General features: G+C 57.0%; 1 protein-coding gene, 1 long non-coding RNA gene and 1 pseudogene across 2 annotated transcripts; 2 read left to right on the forward strand and 1 right to left on the reverse strand.

Moving 5' to 3' along the window:
* The first annotated feature begins 18 nt into the window (after positions 1-18).
* LOC130529454 (uncharacterized) lies at positions 19-1,043 on the forward strand. Its single transcript, XR_008951583.1, has 2 exons — positions 19-171; positions 279-1,043. It is a non-coding gene; the product is annotated as an uncharacterized LOC130529454 (long non-coding RNA).
* Positions 1,044-1,197: 154 nt separating this feature from the next.
* asxl1 (ASXL transcriptional regulator 1) lies at positions 1,198-10,688 on the reverse strand. The gene is given in 13 exon segments (XM_057039630.1): positions 1,198-2,793; positions 2,796-3,981; positions 3,984-4,298; positions 4,450-5,416; positions 5,537-5,642; positions 5,739-5,835; positions 5,911-6,077; positions 6,151-6,235; positions 6,344-6,498; positions 6,575-6,776; positions 6,990-7,109; positions 7,672-7,755; positions 10,277-10,688. Coding segments are annotated over 13 exon segments (4,452 nt in total). The 5' UTR covers positions 10,334-10,688; the 3' UTR covers positions 1,198-1,882.
* An 853-nt stretch (positions 10,689-11,541) lies between these two features.
* LOC130529443 (zinc finger protein PLAGL2-like) lies at positions 11,542-17,830 on the forward strand (annotated as a pseudogene).
* The last annotated feature ends 677 nt before the right edge of the window (positions 17,831-18,507 follow it).

Below are 18,507 nucleotides of genomic sequence, written 5' to 3' on the forward strand. Positions count from 1 at the left end.
GAACAGGTGAGTGGGTGATGAGTGAGTGGGTGAACGGGTGAGTGGGTGATGGGTGAGTGGGTGATGGGTGAGTGGGTGATGAGTGAGTGGGTGAACGGGTGAGTGGGTGATGGGTGAGTGGGTGAATGGGTGAGTGGTGAATGGGTGAGTGGGTGAATGGTGAGTGGGTGAGTGGGTGAACAGGTGAGTGGGTGATGAGTGAGTGGGTGAACAGGTGAGTGGGTGATGAGTGAGTGGTGATGAGTGAGTGGGTGATGGGTGAATGGGTGATGAGTGAGTGGGTGAATGGGTGAGTGGGTGATGATGGTGGGTGTGAGCAGCTGTGGGTGAGTGGGCGTGGCAGGAGTGGGCGTGGCAGGAGTGGGCGGTCCCTGTGAGCGTGAGGCCACAGACGTCAGTATTTAGCCTGAGCCGATCACATTCGTGCACCTCCATCAATAATGTCGATAGTGTTCCATGAGACGTGATGTTGCACCTTCAGGACTAGTTTGTAGCTTCATTCTTACTATTGCTGTGAAACTATTTAAGTATTTTTCAAATGTTGGTTTAATAGTGTTTAATATATTTATTCATTTGTGCTGTGATATTTTTGTTGGCCTATTTATTGTTCCTTCTGTTTATTTATATTATTTAAAAATTTTACCTAAAGATTTTAAAATGGTGATCAAGAGGATGGAAGCGTTTCCTCTACTGTTGAACAAAGAGGAAATATTTTAAGATATCAACTATGAATTGTTTTATATATTTTATTTATTTAAAAAAACACTGGGATGTTTTTAAGTGCAAATATTTTGTAACTGAAAGTTTTTTAATAATTTTCTAAAGCTTTTTGTGCTTCTGTTTATATGATTTCTTTTATTTTCACAAACCTTTGAGTAAATTGCAATACTCCGTTAATATTAAGCTGCACATTATTTGCTATTTATTTGGTGAAGAAGAACAAAGTGATGGTGAATATTTATTTTGTATCGTCTGTGTTAATGACTGTGTGTGAATTAGTCTTTAAGTTGCTCTTGAATAAAAGGTGACCTGCAGTAAACGTCCATCGGAGCCTTTGGAACTTTTACGCCAGGTGACTTCAACAGTCATGAAATTAAGCAGGTAAAAGTAGGCGGAGCCACAACGGCACCTTCAGAGTGAGATAAAATGCCTCATTTCCAGCGTGGGGGGGGTCTCAGTAAAGGAGGCACAAACCGCTGTCGTTTACTCCTTTTAATGGTTAAAAAAATACTTCTTTGCGCAAAGAGACAAAATTCGTCGCCGTCTGCCGAGGAAACGAGGACCCAAAACAATGATGGCCACCGCGTGACGAAGGTGGAATAAGATGAGGTAAATGTTTGTGAGTAAAACAAAAAGGCACAATTTACAATCCATTATGCCTCAAATTCACAATAATAATAATAATAATAATAATAATAATAATAATAATATAAACAGAACAACAATAATAACAATAATACCATCAATACAACTGGGCAAAAAATCTGCAACAACCCAAAAATACAGATCAGTTGTATAATACAAGGCAATGCTGCCTGGGGGGCCCTCAGGTGTCTGTAGTCTCCGCCCCCACACCTGTGGAGGGGCCTGTGGAGCCCCTCAGGTGTCTGTAGTCTCCACCCCCACACCTGAGGAGGGGCCTGTGGGGCCCCTCAGGTGTCTGTAGTCTCCACCCCCACACCTGTGGCAGGGCCTGTGGAGCCCCTCAGGTGTCTGTAGTCTCCGCCCCCCCGGTCCCACACCTGAGGAGGGGCCTGTGGAGCCCCTCAGGTGTCTGTAGTCTCCGCCCCCCCGGTCCCACACCTGAGGAGGGGCCTGTGGGGCCCCTCAGGTGTCTGTACAGTCTTTGCCCCCCCCCGGCCCTCAGTGCACCGGCCCCCAACTATCTGACCACTAAACACGACACGCACAGCTTGGAGGGCCCGATGCAGTCGTCGTGGCAGAAGGCGCCGCAGCCCTGGCACATGATCATGGCTTTGAGGCGGCAGGAGCATTTGAGCGCCACCTCCTCGGCGGCGCTGTCGGCGAAGGCCTGGATGCTGAGGCCGCCCTGGCGGGGGCGCAGCTGGAGCACGCCGTCCGCCAGGCTCCGAGAGAAACCGCCATTATCCACGACGGACACGTTGGCTGTGTAGCTCAGTCCGGCGCCGCCCCCCCCCTTGGGCAGCTTCCCGTACAGGAAGGGCAGCGAGGAGGCGGGGGAGGGCGAAGGGGAGGACGAGGACGGCGAGGTGGAGGAGTAGGACACTTTGTTGTGCTCCTTCTTTGCCATCCTGGCCAAAGTCATTTCCATGTTCAGGAGCCCCTCCATCGCCCCCCCACACAGGTAACTGTCCATGGAGCTCCCAGGTTCCTTTTTGGGAATGTGCAGGGGTTTAATGGGGGGGGATTTGGCAAGCGCCTGGCAGGGGGGGCGCGCCGTGGCCTCACTCTTGACGGGGGGTCCAGGAGACAGCCGTTGCTGGTGATTCGGGGGAGGAGCGGCTTGCGGGGACCTCCAGGTTATCTTCACAGGTGGGGCAACTTCGGTGGGGCAGGGGTCCCCGTGAGGAGGGGAGGGGCCATCGGGCATTGTACGCTGCAGCCGGTCCGGCGTGGCCCCCTGGGAGGGCTGAGGTCCATGCAAGTCTGTTATGGCCACGGACTCCAGGCCGGTCTGAGAGTTCAGCTCTGACTTGTTTCTGTATGCTGGCGATGAAGAGGAGGATGAGGAGAAGGGGGGGAGGGGCGTGATGACCGGCACGGCCCCGGGGGGCTGCTGGGTCTGATACCGGGCTGCAGCTGGGATCTCCGGCGGCCTGTGGGAGATGTGCTGCTCAGGTCTGGACTTGAGGTCTGGGCCGAAGCATCGGGATGGTTTGGTGCCACGGTCCTGGTGCCCGCGTGCCGGGCCACAGGCCCGCGGCTGATCTCCAGCCTGTTTGCAGAGTGTGGGGGCAGAACCTTCTCCAGGGGCAGACTACCCTGCAGCAGCTGGGTGACCAGAGGGTTGTTGGCCTCCACAGTAGACATGGGTCTGGCCGGACCAGACGCTCCTCTGGGTTTCAGATCTACTTGAATCGGCTCGTCGGCGTGTCGGGAGACCCTGCACCCGTCTCCAGGCTCTGTCTTGACCACAACGTTGGTGTCCCTCAGCCCCTGTGGAGGGGCCTGGTGGTCCTGGGACTGGGGGAAACAGGGCTGAATGACACTGTGACCCTGACGACCAGACGTGTGGGCCTGGATGACGGGCTGCTGGTTATGAGGAGGGGGGCTGCAAATGACCAACTGGCCGCTTCTCTGGTTGCTTCTCTGGGGTCCCCAGTCCTGGTCCAGGTGGTCCTCCTGACCTTCATTCTCACAATCAGAAGCAGTTTCAGTGGAGTCACTGTGTGTCCCTCCATCGTCATCTTTGTCCACTGCAGAGTGTTGTGAAGAGCGTGGCCCCACGTGGGGTTTCTCCTGGGGGTCCACATGCTGGGAGCTGTGCTGGATGACCCCGCCCAGGCCAGACTCCTTCTCCAGGACTTGATCTTTGCTCTGACAGGCCAGGGTATGAATAACATCAACGCCCTGAGCCCCGAACCTGGGAAGGGAATCAGGGATGGAGGTGGGAACCAGTGGGGGCTTCCCAGACACGCGCTCGGTCCCCTCAGGGGGGGGCTTTTGGGTAGACTCGGGCAGAGAGTCGGGCCGTGGAGAAATGGGGCCAGTTGATTTGTCTGCAAGTCCTTCAGAGGAGGTCTGAGTGCTGGCGGACGCTGCCTGTACTTCCCCGGCTGATTCTGAACATTCAGCCGGTTCCTCCAGAGGGGACGTGGGGGTCCGTGGGGGGTCCAGGGACAGTGTTGTTGAGGTGGTGGATGGGGAGGGAGACGAGTGTTGCTCTGGGTCTACATTGGGACGCTGTAGTTGTGTTCCAGACGAATTAGTGTCCGAAGACGATCCCTGCTCCTCCATCCGACCACCTCCCCTTCTTCCTCCTCCTCCTCCTCCTCTCCTCCTCCTCCTCCTCCTCCTCCGGGCTCGATAGGTCCCGGATGCTCTTGTGCTCGTCGTCCACTGCTGCTATCCGGTACCCCAGCAGCAGGCCGCACCCGGACCCCTGACGGTGGTGGCCCGTCTCCAGCGGCCGCAACAGCAGCAGCGGCCTCGCGCTGGGCGCGGGCTTGCTGGGCGCGGGCTTTGATGTCCGCCAGTGTGCGGGCGCCCCCCGTCCCCGGCCGCCGCGACCCCTCCCCCGGCGGCACGATGCGGGGACAGATCTGATACGTGGGGTGTCCTTTGACCCCAGGAGGTTTGATTCTGGACAGTTGAATCTGAAGAGAGAGGAGAGACATTGATGAGGCACAAGTAAGAACCGAGGACAAAGGCTCCAAACGCAGCAGCTCTGATGCAGCTAAGAACGTTCCATCTGCTGCTAGATTAGACATTTTAACAACAACATTTCACCAAGCGCGTGCTTCTCACCCGGATCGGCGGCACCCTGGGCTCTTCTGTTGTCGGCTGCGGCTTCTCTGAACTGACACCGTCAATTGTGGTACGAAAGGACTGACGGTCGTCAAGCCGCGGCCTCTTTTCGGGGAAGGTCTGGGACTCCTCCGGTCTCCTCTTCTGGTCCTTGAGCTGAGAGCTGGGCGCAGGGGTGGAGGCGGGGCTGGCGGAGGGGCTGCTCTCCCGGCTGCTGGTGGCCGTTCCGCCAGTGATGGAGGTGGCCACAGAAGCGGCGTCGTCCAAGGGATCGACCGCGACCGCCACACTGGAGGACGCGGAGGAGGATGAAGAGGAGTCCAGGCCCGTGGCAAACGCTCCCTGTCTGTCAGAGGGCGAGGAGGGCGAGGATGCAGGTGAAGATGTAGATGAAGAGGAGGAGGAGGAGGAGGACGGGGAGGACGTTGAAGCCAATATGGGCGTGGCCTCCTCGGGTAGCAGGCAAACGGGTACTTCCTGCTCTTCGTTGGCGCTGGTGGAGGCGGGGCTGGGACTTGGGCTCGGGGTGGGAGTAGGGGTGGGGGTGGGAGGTGGCATCGTGACTGGCTCCGGGGTGGGCGTGGCCTTTGGCTCCCCACCGACACTCTCGGCCGGGATCTCCACGCCGTCCTCAGCCTGCAGCACCACCTCGCCCTGCACCACGGTGCCGTCGGCCGTGGGCGAGCCCACAGACACGGAGGACATCTCCAACGTGGCGCCGGCCTCGGCTGCTTCTGTGGCCTGCAGGGTGGAGGTGGTGGCCTTGCAGCGGCTCCGGCGGGCCCTGCGGCGAAGGTCGGCCCGCGTGCGTCTCCTCATCCTTCCGTCTCTCCTCCGTCGACCCACGCTGCGCCTCTTGGGGGTGACGCTCCTGACCACACCCACCTCGCTGTCCAGAACACTGGCGGAAACTTCGCTGGCATCGCTCATGGTCAGTTTCAGAGACTCCTCCTTGGTCAGGCCCGATCTACACACAAACACACCCATATCTGTCTGTGCATCGCCGTTACCATGGTAACGCTCAAATGGCGCTCCTACACTAATATTCTGAGTGGACTGAGCCCCCCCCCCGAGGAGCTCAACTTACTTCTGTCCATGGTACTCCTCAAAAAACTTCTCCTTCCACACTTCCACTTTCTTCTCTTTCTCCATCTCTTGTCGGAAGCGCACCTGCATCTCGTGTGTGAATTCACCTACAGATCAAAGAGATCAAAGCCGTTAAGTCTACCCAGATCAAAACAAAGGGATGGAACCTGCTCCGGAGGGTCTGGGCTGACAGGGCAGCGTACCCTCCGCCAGCCTCTCCTTCCAGCTCTGGGAGGCGTGGGTGAAGAACTCATTGTTGAGGGCTGAGCTGCTCAGCCTGGCCATCCCATCAGGCCCGATCTGTGAGGACAGAGTCACTGAAGGTAAAACCGTTCTGCAGACACACCGGCACCGAGCCGCCTGTGGGGGTCCTACCTGTCGGTCCACCTCGGGCAGCAGCTGCAGCAGCTGCTGCTGGGACTGTGGAGGAAAAGCAGCAAAGGTGCGCACGTTGATGAGCGCTCGGATGTTAGTGTTGACCAGGATGGAACCGGGCGTCTCGAAGTCCACGTCCAGCCCTCCACGGTTCCTCTTCATGGGTCCTGTCACAGAACAAACAGGCGTGACTCTCCTCCTCCTGGCGTTCATGGGCCACGCCCCCGCGGGGCGGCGTACCTGGGGGGACATGTTCTCCGTTGACTTTAAGGGGGGTGAGGACAACCCGGGGCATCATTACGGCCTTCTTCCTCTGTCTCCCTGACTGGAAGAGCAGAAGCAGGAGGTTTGTTACGTCCATGCTCAGAAACAGTGGCGGAACAGTGCTGGAGCCCCCACAGTCCCCCTGGGGGGTCCCTGCTGGCACGCTGACCTGTCTGGAGCGGCTCAGTCTGGTCTGGGTGTGCTGGGTCTCTGTGCGCCCCTGCTGTCCCGCGGCCCTGCTGAGGCGGGTCTGGGGCTGGCTGCTGCAGGGCGCCGGCGGTTCCGTGGAACAGGAGGCGCTGGACGAGCTCTCATCCACCGAAGCTTCAGAGGAAGGACACAGGCGGTTATTGCACGCAGGCGTCCCGCAGGGCTGCCTCTGACACCAGCTAACACACACCGTCGTTGTCGCCGCTGGCCGTGGCCGTGGTCTCGCTGGAGTCGCAGCTCTCCTGCTCGGCCGCCTCGGTGGGCGCCACAGGCGGCGCCACCGACCCAGACGCGGAGGTGCTGCTGCTGGACGCGGGTGTGCTGCTGCTGCCCGTCGCCTCTGCTGGCGTCTCCGGCTCCGGCGCCGTCTTTGTCCACTGCAGAGCGTTTTTCTGCAGAGCAAGACGGATCAGTTATTCCTATGCAACTAGTTATGGCGGTATGGTCACTGGTTCGGGTGGTTCTGTCTCGACCCAGGAGCACAGAGAGCAGGTGGAGGACGTCCTGGATCAGCGTTCTGAACCCTGGTTCTGATAGATTGGTGCCATCTGTGCGTGACCCGAGTGTAATTAGCCGTCGGCGTGCTCGGACAGTCGGGTCAGTACCTTCAGAGTGAACAGGCTCATCCGTCCAGGCAGCTTGAAGAAGATGCTGTTCTTGACTCGATCTCCTCGGACCTGAGAGTGCAGCATGGTGACCAGGCAGGCCAGAGGAGCCGTCCCACTGCAGACACACACAGACGCTCAGGCCCTGCTGGTGGGCCGCGGTACTGCAGCTTCCAAAGCTTTACAGCCGCTCGGCAGCACAAGATATAAACTCTCAAAACAAGATATAAACTCTCAAAACAAGATATAAACTCTCAAAACCAGATCTGTCAGAGCAGACAACCAGCAGCGTCCCAGCTTACCTCCTGTGTGGTGCAGCAGCCGTGCAGCAGCAGCCGGTCATGAGGAGAGAAAGAACAAGAGTCTGACAGCTGATCAGACAAAACCAAGAGTCAGTGAGATGTTGGTGAGCAGCAGTGGTTCCTCTGGACTGAAGAGCAGCTCAGACTGATCAGCTCTGCTGCGCTCTTCACGCCACGTGACTCATCTGGTCTGGAGGTCAGAGGTCGTGGTCACAGCACACCACTGATCAACGCTGCTGCAGCCCCTCAGTTCAGAGCCAACAGGAAACGGTGGTAGTCCTGGGCCACAGCACTACTGTGTGTGTGTGTGTGTGGTGTGTGTGTGTGTGTGTGTGTGTGTGTGTGTGTGTGTGTGTGTGTGTGTGTGTGTGTGTCTCTGACCTCATCTCCTTCAGCCCTTTGGTCTGGATAACGTGCAGAATCTGTTTGGGAGTCATGGGAGCATCTGAGAAATTCTCCAGGACCTGGAGGAGAAAACAGCCCATAAATCTCTTCTTCTTCTTTCATCTTCTTCTTCTTTCATCTCAACGCTACTGAAACGTCTTTAAGCTGCTTGTTTGGGGATTTTCAGCTCACAACACTTCTGACTGGTGAGTTTACATCAAGCCATTTTATTCATTTATTCTGGTCGTCATAGAAACGCAGCTCTGGTTGAAAACCTCCCGAAATGCACAAATATTTAACCACTGATATCAAATCAGCCGTAAACTGTGATTTTCTCGTTTATACCGTTTAAAGACGTCATTTGTTACGTCTCTGGAGGTTTAAATGTATTTTTGGTCATTATTTAGAACCTATAACTTCAGCATTTCCCTCACTAGACCTCCTCTCTGAAGGGTCCCACATGTGAGACGGTGCTGGACGCCCGCTGCTTCACCTGGGCCAGGACACATGAGCAGCAGGACACATGAGCAGGACACCTGGGCCAGGACACATGAGCAGCAGGACACCTGGGCCAGGACACATGAGCGGGACACCTGGGCCAGGACACATGAGCAGCAGGACACCTGGCCAGGACACATGAGCAGCAGGACACCTGGGCCAGGACACATGAGCAGCAGGACACCTGGGCCAGGACACATGAGCAGCAGGACACCTGGGCCAGGACACATGAGCAGCAGGACACCTGGGCCAGGACACATGAGCGGGACACCTGGGCCAGGACACCTGAGCAGCAGGACACCTGGGCCAGGACACATGAGCGGGACACCTGGGCCAGGACACATGAGCAGCAGGACACCTGGGCCAGGACACATGAGCGGGACACTGGGCCAGGACACATGAGCAGCAGGACACCTGGGCCAGGACACATGAGCAGCAGGACACCTGGGCCAGGACACATGAGCAGCAGGACACCTGGGCCAGGACACATGAGCAGCAGGACACATGGGCCAGGACACATGAGCAGCAGGACACATGGGCCAGGACACATGAGCAGCAGGACACCTGGGCCAGGACACATGAGCAGCAGGACACCTGGGCCAGGACACATGAGCAGCAGGACACCTGGGCCAGGACACATGAGCAGCAGGACACCTGGGCCAGGACACATGAGCAGCAGGACACCTGGGCCAGGACACATGAGCGGGACACCTGGGCCAGGACACATGAGCAGCAGGACACCTGGGCCAGGACACATGAGCAGCAGGACACCTGGGCCAGGACACATGAGCCAGGACACCTGGGCCAGGACACATGAGCCAGGACACCTGGGCCAGGACACATGATCCAGGACACATGAGCCAGGACACCTGGGCCAGGACACATGAGCCAGGACACATGAGCAGCAGGACACCTGAGCCAGGACACATGAGCAGCAGGACACCTGGGCCAGGACACATGAGCCAGGACACATGGGCCAGGACACATGGGCCAGGACACATGGGCCAGGACACATGAGCACACACCTGGGCCAGGACACATGAGCAGCACACCTGGGCCAGGACACATGAGCAGCAGGACACATGAGCAGCAGGACACATGGGCCAGGACACATGGGCCAGGACACATGAGCAGCACACCTGGGCCAGGACACATGAGCAGCACACATGGGCCAGGACACATGAGCCAGGACACATGGGCCAGGACACCTGGGCCAGGACACATGAGCAGCAGGACACATGAGCAGCAGGACACCTGAGCAGGACACCTGAGCCAGGACACCTGGGCCAGGACACATGAGCAGCAGGACACCTGGGCCAGGACACTCGCCGTCCAGGTCCACGTCCATTCTGGCCAAATCTCCGCTGGTTTCACTTGTCCGCGACTTGATGTATCGGCTCCAGGTATCTACCCGGACCCCCCCCCCCCCCCCCCCATCCCGCTGGCTAACTGAGCATTTCATGTAACTCAAGGCAAATTCAAAAAAGGAACAATGGTGGTGGCTCGGCTACCAGGACAGAGACGTGCGCCAGGAGCCCCGGGGCTGGCCGGGTCTCCTCACACAGGCCGTGGTGAATATGGAGACAACAACCGTTAGCTGCTGGCTAAGCTAATGTTAGCTTGCGCTGTGGTCAACAATATTAGCCGGAATTATGCGGCGTTGGTGTTATAGGAGTGTGGTGCGGTTATCTAGACCACATTTCACTGACAACTCAATCATATATTGAACATAAACATGCCGCTGGAGCATAATACACCATCGGTTGGCCCGATATTTAGCCTAAAGCTCGCTATCCTCCTGCCTAGCAAACAAAGAGCTGAGGCTACGAGGAGGACGTTAGCGTGCTAGGCAGCGTTAGCTTGCTGCGTAGGCTTTTCCGTCCAACTAAAACAGACCCGTCTTTATATCAAAAGCAGCCTCTTGTCGCCGGGAACTCTGTGAAACGCGAGCCGCTCGCTGGCTCCGCGGGAGCGGGCGCAGTGACCGGCCGAGCGGCCGAGAGCCGAGCGGACGGCGGTCGTGAGCAGAATCCCCAAACACAACAACACACCTGAACACACGAGCCCATGAAGGCATCACGAGCAGCCATCGGCGGCGTTTACCATGCGAGCCGCTTCAGCCCAGGTGCGCTCCTTCTTCCGCTTCTGCTTGTCCTTCATGGCGGCGCTGCGGTCCTCGTTCGCCTGCGGAGCCTCTACAAAGCGACCTCGACGCGCTGGCGGTGGGGCGAAATGGCGAAGGGCTCCCGGCGGGTCTGGGAGGCTGGCGGAGTCGCTGCGGTGCTGGCTGCGGGGTGCGGGGCCTCTCCGCCGTACAACGAGCTGCGCGCCGGGCGTGCGTGCGTGTGGACCGCGGGTCTGCGGGGCTCCGAGCTGCTGCAGGACAAGCCTCCGTGGAACGCAACGAGGGGGTCAAAGGTCAGCGCCTCCGCAGGAACGCAAACATCTGAACACGCGCATCACAGCCGCCTGGTGAACGAGACCCCTCCCAGCAGCGCGAGGTTCGCGGAACATCCGGGACGGTGCGTGACCACGCGGGAGGTGTTGGAGGCGACTCACGCACCTTCTGACCACGCTCAGGGACACGCGCCTGAGGGATCACGTCCCTCCCGCCTGGATCACCTGGGTTTCTCACCTGTGCGCGAGTCACCGATACAAACCAGGTGTGACGGGGCTTTTCGAGCCCGTCCGGCTCAGACGTTCTACTAGAGAACCTGCAGAGGCGTCGGCGAGACGCTGCTGAAGGTTCTGGGTTCTGCTCCTCGGCTCCAGGGGCTTTTCTCTTTGGGTTCCATCCAGGTCCAAAGACACCTCAGGTGTGTCTGCTCACGCAGCCGGTCCTGCTGAGGACAGCGAGCCAGAACCCACGTAGCCACGGGTTCTCCTGCTGGTTCTACTACAGGTTCTCCTACTGGTTCTCCTGCTGGTTCTACTACTGGTTCACCCACTGGTTCTACTATAGGTTCTCCTGCTGGTTCTACTATAGGTTCTACTACAGGTTCTCCTGCTGGTTCTACTACAGGTTCTCCCACTGGTTCTACTACAGGTTCTACTACAGGTTCTTCCACTGGTTCTACTACTGGTTCTACTACTGGTTCTACTACAGGTTCTCTTACAGGTTCTCCCACTGGTTCTACTACAGGTTCTCCTACTTGTTCTACTACAGGTTCTCCTACTGGTTCTCCCACTGGTTCTCCCACTGGTTCTACTACAGGTTCTACTACAGGTTCTACTACAGGTTATCCTACTGGTTCTACTACTGGTTCCCCCACTGGTTCTACTACAGGTTCTCCCACTGGTTCTACTACAGGTTCTATTACTGGTTCTACTACAGGTTCTACTACTGGTTCTACTACAGGTTCTCCCACTGGTTCTACTACTGGTTCTCTACTGGTTCTGGTTAGAACTAAGTCAGCTTTGAAGGTTCTGGCCAGGCTTTAGAAATGAACATTTATTCAAAGACGGGTGACCTCTGGGCGGAACCGGACCCGAACACTCGGGCCAGTCCAGGCGGCTGAAAGTCAACTGGTTTTTGGGAGCTTCCACTGGCGGTGACGTCACTCTCCCAGAATGCATGGCTCCCAGCGCGGCGCCACCAGTCCAGGCCCGGACTGAGACAAACACCGCTCAACTCTTCCAAAAATGTCCATCTGGACCCGGAACCGAGGCTGGACGGGGACTTGGTGCGAGGCCCACTCGGTGAGTAGCGTGTGTTCGGTGTGGGTGAGGCCGGGCCGGAGTTTGAGCCAGTTGGGGAACATTTGCGGAGTTAGCCGCAACTCCGGTCCAACTCCGCGGAGCCACATCTTTTGTTTTTTGCGCTTTTAAGGCGGCGCACAGACCCGCAAAGTTCACGCACACTCGCTGCAGCCTCCGTTCACGCCGTCGTGCGGTCGGAAAGCGGGGCAGCACCACCGCAACCGGCCCAGCAACACGGCCAGCTTCGCCTCCGCCGCCGACTTTTGTGCGCTCCGCTCGGCTAGCAGAGAAACTTAGCCCCGGTGTGGACGCGACCCCCGTCCCGCTGCCGCAGCCCCCCAGGGCGGCTACAGTCCGCCCGGAGGCGCCCAGGCTGCGCGTTACTGCCCGGCTTTAGATGCGACCCCTGAAGTGACCCAAAGTGTCCGAAACCGTCCACTTCTAAACTGGGCTCCATGTTGAGGACCCACAAGATGGCACTGCAGCCCCGGGCCCGGCCCCCGGCCCCGGGCCCCGCAGCAGCCTGGGCTCCGCTTCTCCGTCGGAGCCGCCTAATTCACGAACCCCCCCTGAATGAAAATGAAGCTGCATCAAGGATTCATTCCTACAGGAACTGTAGAACCTAGACAAATGTCTGGTCCCCCACCAGACCCGGTCTGACCTGGGTCTGGACCTCCATCAGACCTGGTCTGACCCGGTCTGGTCCTCCATCAGACTCAGTCTGACCCGGTCTGGTCCTCCATCAGACCCAGTCTGACCCGGTCTGGTCCTCCACCAGACCCGGTCTGACCTGGGTCTGGACCTCCATCAGATTTGGTCTGACCTGGGTCTGGTCCTCCATCAGACCCAGTCAGACCCGGTCTGGTCCCCCATCAGACCCAGTCTGACCCGGTCTGGTCCTCCATCAGACCCGGTCTGACCCAGATCAGCTCCAGCTGCTTTACATGACCAAGACTTCCCGATAAATAAATAATCGTTATAATAAACGTTATAATAATCGTTATAATAATCGTTATAATAATCGTTATAATAAACGTTATAATAAACGTTATAATAATCGTTATAATAAACGTTATCATAATCGTTATAATAAACGTTATCATAATCGTTATAATAAACGTTATAATAAACGTTATAATAATCGTTATAATAAACGTTATCATAATCGTTATAATAATCGTTATAATAAACGTTAACAACTGTCAGCAGATGAGCTCCAGCTGTGTTTTCCTCTCGTTTCTTCCTCCTGGCTTCAGAAGACCTGGACGAAGCCCCGGGTCCGTTCGGACCTTCCTGGCTGACTGTGTTTCTGTCCTGCAGGTCTGCGGAGGTTCTGACCCGCTTCCTCTGTGACTGCTGAATACTAACGCCGACCCGAGCCCACACAGAGCTCTTCTCAGGGACACACAGATCCAGTCAGAGCTTCCCAAGCTCCTCGTCTCCGCAGCCCTTTCGGGGTTGCTATGGCAGCTGCTGTCGCCCGGACCCAGAGCTGGACACAGGCTGCCTCAGTCGGGCAGCACAGGCCGCCAGTCATCGCCACAAAAGCCCGCCACACCGTCAACGAGCAGCACTTGGACGTCCTTGGAGCACGCTAACGAGCCCCGGGTGTTCTGATGGTCTGGAGGATCCTCATGAGTCTTGTCTGTGTCTGCTCAGGCTCTTGGCCCGTGTCCCCGTGTGGCGGTAGAGCCGCCGCTGTTCCGTCTGTCCCGCCATGTTCCACCAGCAGGACCATCTGAAGAGCCAGCTGCAGGACGGCCCCCCCCCCAGCCGCCAGCTCTTCCACTGCCAGGAGTGTGGGAAGCAGTACAACACCCAGCTGGGCTACAGGCGCCACGTGGTGGCGGCCCACGGGGGCGGCGCCGCCGTGCCCTGTCCAGAGGGGGCGCCATCGCTGCTGGAGCACCTCGGCAGCCACATCGACCGACCGCCGCCGTCCGAGGTGGGCGCCAACGCCGCCGTGCCCGTGAGAGAGCGCAAGTACTCGTGTGAGAGGTGCGACCGCCGTTTTTATACTCGCAAGGACGTGAGGCGCCACGCCGTCGTGCACACGGGCCGCCGCGACTTCCTGTGCCCGCGCTGCGCGCAGCGCTTCGGCCGCAGGGATCACCTGACCCGTCACCTGAAGAAGAGCCACGCCCAGGAGGCGGGGCTGATGCCCCCCTGCACGCCCATGGCTGCCGCCGCCCCTGCCCCCGCCCCCCAGTGCCCAGTGAAGGAGGAGCCTAGTCCCGTTAACGCGGACATTAGCGCGGTCCCCAAGGACACGATGGACACCTACTCCAGGGACATGTACAACTCCTACCCCATGGCCAACCCGGTCCCTGGACTGGGCCCCCCTCACGGCCTCATGCAGGGCTCCCTGCCCCCCAGCATGAGCGTGGGGCGCCACATGACCCCCCAGTCCCACCACCACCACCTGCAGCCCCCCGGGACGCCGCAGCAGCCGCCGCGCCGCAGCCCTACAGCAACGTGAGCCGGTACCAGCATGGATCTACCTCATACCCACGTGCTGAAGTGGACAGTTTCCTGCTGGACCTGCAGAGCGCCCCCCCACCTCACCTGAGTGCGGCCAACTCCTCTGCCTCGTCCTCTGCCTCCCCCCAGCGTGAAGTGCTGGGTGAAGGGGGGGGGGCAGCGGCGACCCCCACCTGCTGTCCGGAGTCCTGCGATCGCCTCCGCTGAGCTGTCCTGCACCACCAACATGGACCTGGGGCCCCTGCTGGGATTCTTGCCCTTCAGCCTGCCCCCCTACAGCCCCCACATGGGGATGGGTGGGTTGGTGATGAGCTACCCCCCTGCGACCACCAGCAGTTCATCTCCATCCCCCTCCACCGGGCTGTCGTCCCAGCCTCCAGGGCCCTTCCCTTTCTTCCAGCCCCCCCAGGCTCATGTGGCCCAGGGCCCCGGGGGCCACAACCACAGCCAGCTACCTCAGTCGTACAACAGCCCTGCGATGAGCAGCTCCAGCGCTCTACCTCACTACTACCAGGCCTTTCAGCAGTGATGAAGAGATGCGGCTCTTCTTCTTCTCACTCCCGCGCGTAGCTCCAGTGCTAACGATGCTAATGCTAGTTATTTTCTATGAACACAACACATCACCTCATCAGTATTACCTCATTATTTAATTAGCAAGCGTGACCCTTTTGAGCAAATGCAGATGTCATTGCAACCAAAATGGAGAAATCCTCTTCAGTCCATGCACTTGAGCCCCCCCCCCCCCCCCCCAGGAGTTTGGTGTTGACTGTTACAGGAGTCTTTGAACGCATCACGCGTGCATTAACCTGAAACTGACTCGGTCTCCATACGATGAGCACCGACGGCGGCCGTGAGGAGGCCGCGGCGTCTGTCGAGGGCGGCGGCGGCGAAGCTGGCCCCCCCCCCCCCGGGAACATCAGTGAAGTTTAGCAAAGTTCTCAGTTTCAGCAGCTTTTAGAGATTTTAGAGTTCCTGATTTGAGCTGCAGTTTCCAGCCAGCAGGTTGTTTTTCCTCTTTTATTAGCATTAATAGTTGAAAAGGCACTTAGGTTTTATTTTAATTAGGATTTTAAACCGTTCAGGCGTGATGGGACTTCATGTTCCACTGGATCATGTGTCGCCAGTGGAACCAGCTCTTCCCCCCCCCCCCCCGCCAGGCTACTGACCTCAGAGCTGCTCAGGTGTCCAGACGGAAGCTTTACTTCAGGCTTGGTGATGATGGGATGGTCTTCAGGAGGAGCCTCCATCCAACACCTGCAACATGAAGCACCTGAAGCTCTGAGGAAGTCCCCAGATAAGCTGAGAGAACCAGAACCAGAACCTTTTCTGTCCTCACTATAAGGAACACATAAAGCACTTTGCGGTATGGTGAGCGTTGCTACCAGATCCACCAGATCCCCCTGGTCCACCAGATCCCCCTGGTCCACCTGATAAACCTGATCCCCCCGGTCCCCACCAGATCCCCCCGGTCCACCAGATCCCCCTGGTCCACCAGATTCCCTGGTCCACCTGATAAACCAGATCCCCCTGATCCCCCCGGTCCACCAGATCCCCCCAGTCCACCAGATCCCCCCAGTCCACCTGATCCCCCCGGTCCACCTGGTCCACTGATCCCCCCCGTTCCACCACCTGGTCCACCAGATCCCCCTGATCCACCAGATCCCCCTGGTCCACCTGGTTCACCAGATCCCCCCGGTCCACCAGATCCACCAGATCCCCCTGGTCCACCAGATCCCCCTGGTCCACCTGATAAACCTGATCCCCCCGGTCCACCAGATCCCCCCGGTCCACCAGATCCCCCTGGTCCACCAGATTCCCCTGTCCACCTGATAAACCAGATCCCCCTGATCCCCCGGTCCACCAGATCCCCCCAGTCCACCAGATCCCCCCAGTCACCTGATCCCCCCGGTCCACCTGGCACCAGATCCCCCCGGTCCACAGATCCCCCTGGTCCACCGGATCCACCTGGTCCACCTGATCCCCCCGGTCCCCCTGATCCCCCTGATCCCCCCGGTCCACCAGATCCACCTGGTCCACCAGATCCCCCTGATCCACCAGGACCTCTCTGTTTCTGCTCTTCCTGACCTTAGCAACAACAGGAAGCTTCATAATTCCAACCTTTCCAGAGCACTTGAGGACACGAGACGCTGCGCTGCCGCCGGTCCTGAGACGATGTGGCGCCGGGTGACACAACAGGTTCCACCCCCCCCCTCACACACACACACACACACACACACACACACACACTCTGGCCTCCTCTCTGCTGTAAGCATCTCAGGAAACGTAGAGCTGGGGAGTAATAATGTTTGACAGAGGCCTCCGCTGCAGTGGACAGACGAAGGACACGTGGACGCGTCTGTGGGGACTGAAGGACGACAGCTGGCTGGTCGGGGGCGACCGCTTCTGCCTCACGCCACCGTCTGATGCTGGATCCGAGCTCCAGAGTGTTGCACCAATGTCTTAAATGCTACTGCCGAGCCTCTGAAGAGTGTCTGACCTCTCGACAGGGTTGAAGCACTTAACCACATTTGATCTGTTCCTCCAACCACGTAGAATCGTGGCTTTTTCTTTCATTTCTATTTACTTGTAGTTATTTTTGGCTCCTATTTGTGCCATTAGTTTGAAAGTATAAAAGTAGATTTTTTTTATGAATCTAAACTCTTTATTTAGCATCAGATATTGGCATTATAATTCAAACTTTCTACCTCTACTTTGACATATATCTTTCTGCAAAAGAGAAATAATTAGACATAGTTTTAACGTGTAATTAGGCAGTTTTTACCACTGTTGAGTTCAACTTTGAAGGACCAGGTACACACATATCTCAGTGGTGTATTGTTCTTTATTCTTGCCTTTAATGGTGTTTTTACTTACTTACTACCTCAGAAGAGACAGGAGACTGTCGATCTAACTGCAGAAATGTCTGTGTAGAGTTTTATTTTTGTCAGAAGAAGCACATGTACTTTGTAGTCCCGTAGTTTTTTACTGTAAGCTCAGAACAGAATCCCGCGTGTACATATCGGCTCTGCCTCTTCGGTCTGGAATGGGACGTCGGTTCAGTCTCCTCCGCTCTCCATTTACACATCCTTCAATGGGAATAGCCCAGGAAGTGCTGACACGTTGGACCGGTTCTGGTTCCGGTTCCGGAGCCTTTGCTAGCTGACGCTGCTCTATTATTGGCCTCTTCACCACAACAGCTGCAGCTGAAGGTTAAACTTCACGTGGAGTCATTCCAGACTGAATGCAGAGACACAAGGTGACGAGCAGAAATCTGGGCTTATTTGGTCACTACAGTGGGTCAGTACTGACGTTTGTCTGCATCTGGGTCGGCTCAGAACCACTACAGCTGCAGCTTTCCCCCCCTTTCTCTTAGAGGAGTTTTTGTGTTTGTATCATCACTTCATAGATTAGAGGAAGAATTGTCATTTTTCTGATTGTCTGGGTAAAAGATAATACAAAATAAATGATTTAGTTTTCCACTGTGTCCAAGCTGCTTTGTCCTGGGACACGTCCAGGCATCAGGACGGCGAGGTTAACGGCCGCGGGATGCTCCCCCCCCCCCCCGATGACTGGACGTGTCCACAAACCCAAACGTGGCGTCGCACCTCTGGGGGTGTCACAAAGGTACGACCACATCGCTGCAGCACAGGTGGGGGGAGCACCTGGACGGAGACGCGGGGCCGGAACCATAGAGGGTGTGGTTCCACATGTCAGACCAGAAGAGGAGCGATCAAAACGTTTGTGGAGGCAGCAGCATTTCTGAAGATGGTTATTCTGGGATAGAATGCAGGCGGGTCAGCAGCAGCCCATACATACCATAATCAGCCGAGGTGTGAGGCGTCCACAGATGGTGGCGTTGGAGGTCAGGAGTAATTAAGAGAGTAATTAACTATAATCATAATCAAAACTATAAACAATGTGTTGAGGAAAGCTGGAAAAACCACTCCAGGAAAAGATGAAATCACTTCTGCAGTTTAAACGTAGTGTTTAAAGTAGAAGAGCCAAGTCTGCCAGAGCCCAAAAGCTCCAACATCTGAAGACAATTCTCTGGAGACACGATTAAAGAAAGGTTGAATTATTATTTAGAAACCAGAGAAGAATTAAAGAGATCAGAAGTAACTTATAGTAACCGTCACCGTTAGGAAGGCGTGGAC

The sequence above is a fragment of the Takifugu flavidus genome, chromosome 8 (assembly GCF_003711565.1).
Source record: "Takifugu flavidus isolate HTHZ2018 chromosome 8, ASM371156v2, whole genome shotgun sequence".
NCBI lineage: Eukaryota > Metazoa > Chordata > Actinopteri > Tetraodontiformes > Tetraodontidae > Takifugu > Takifugu flavidus.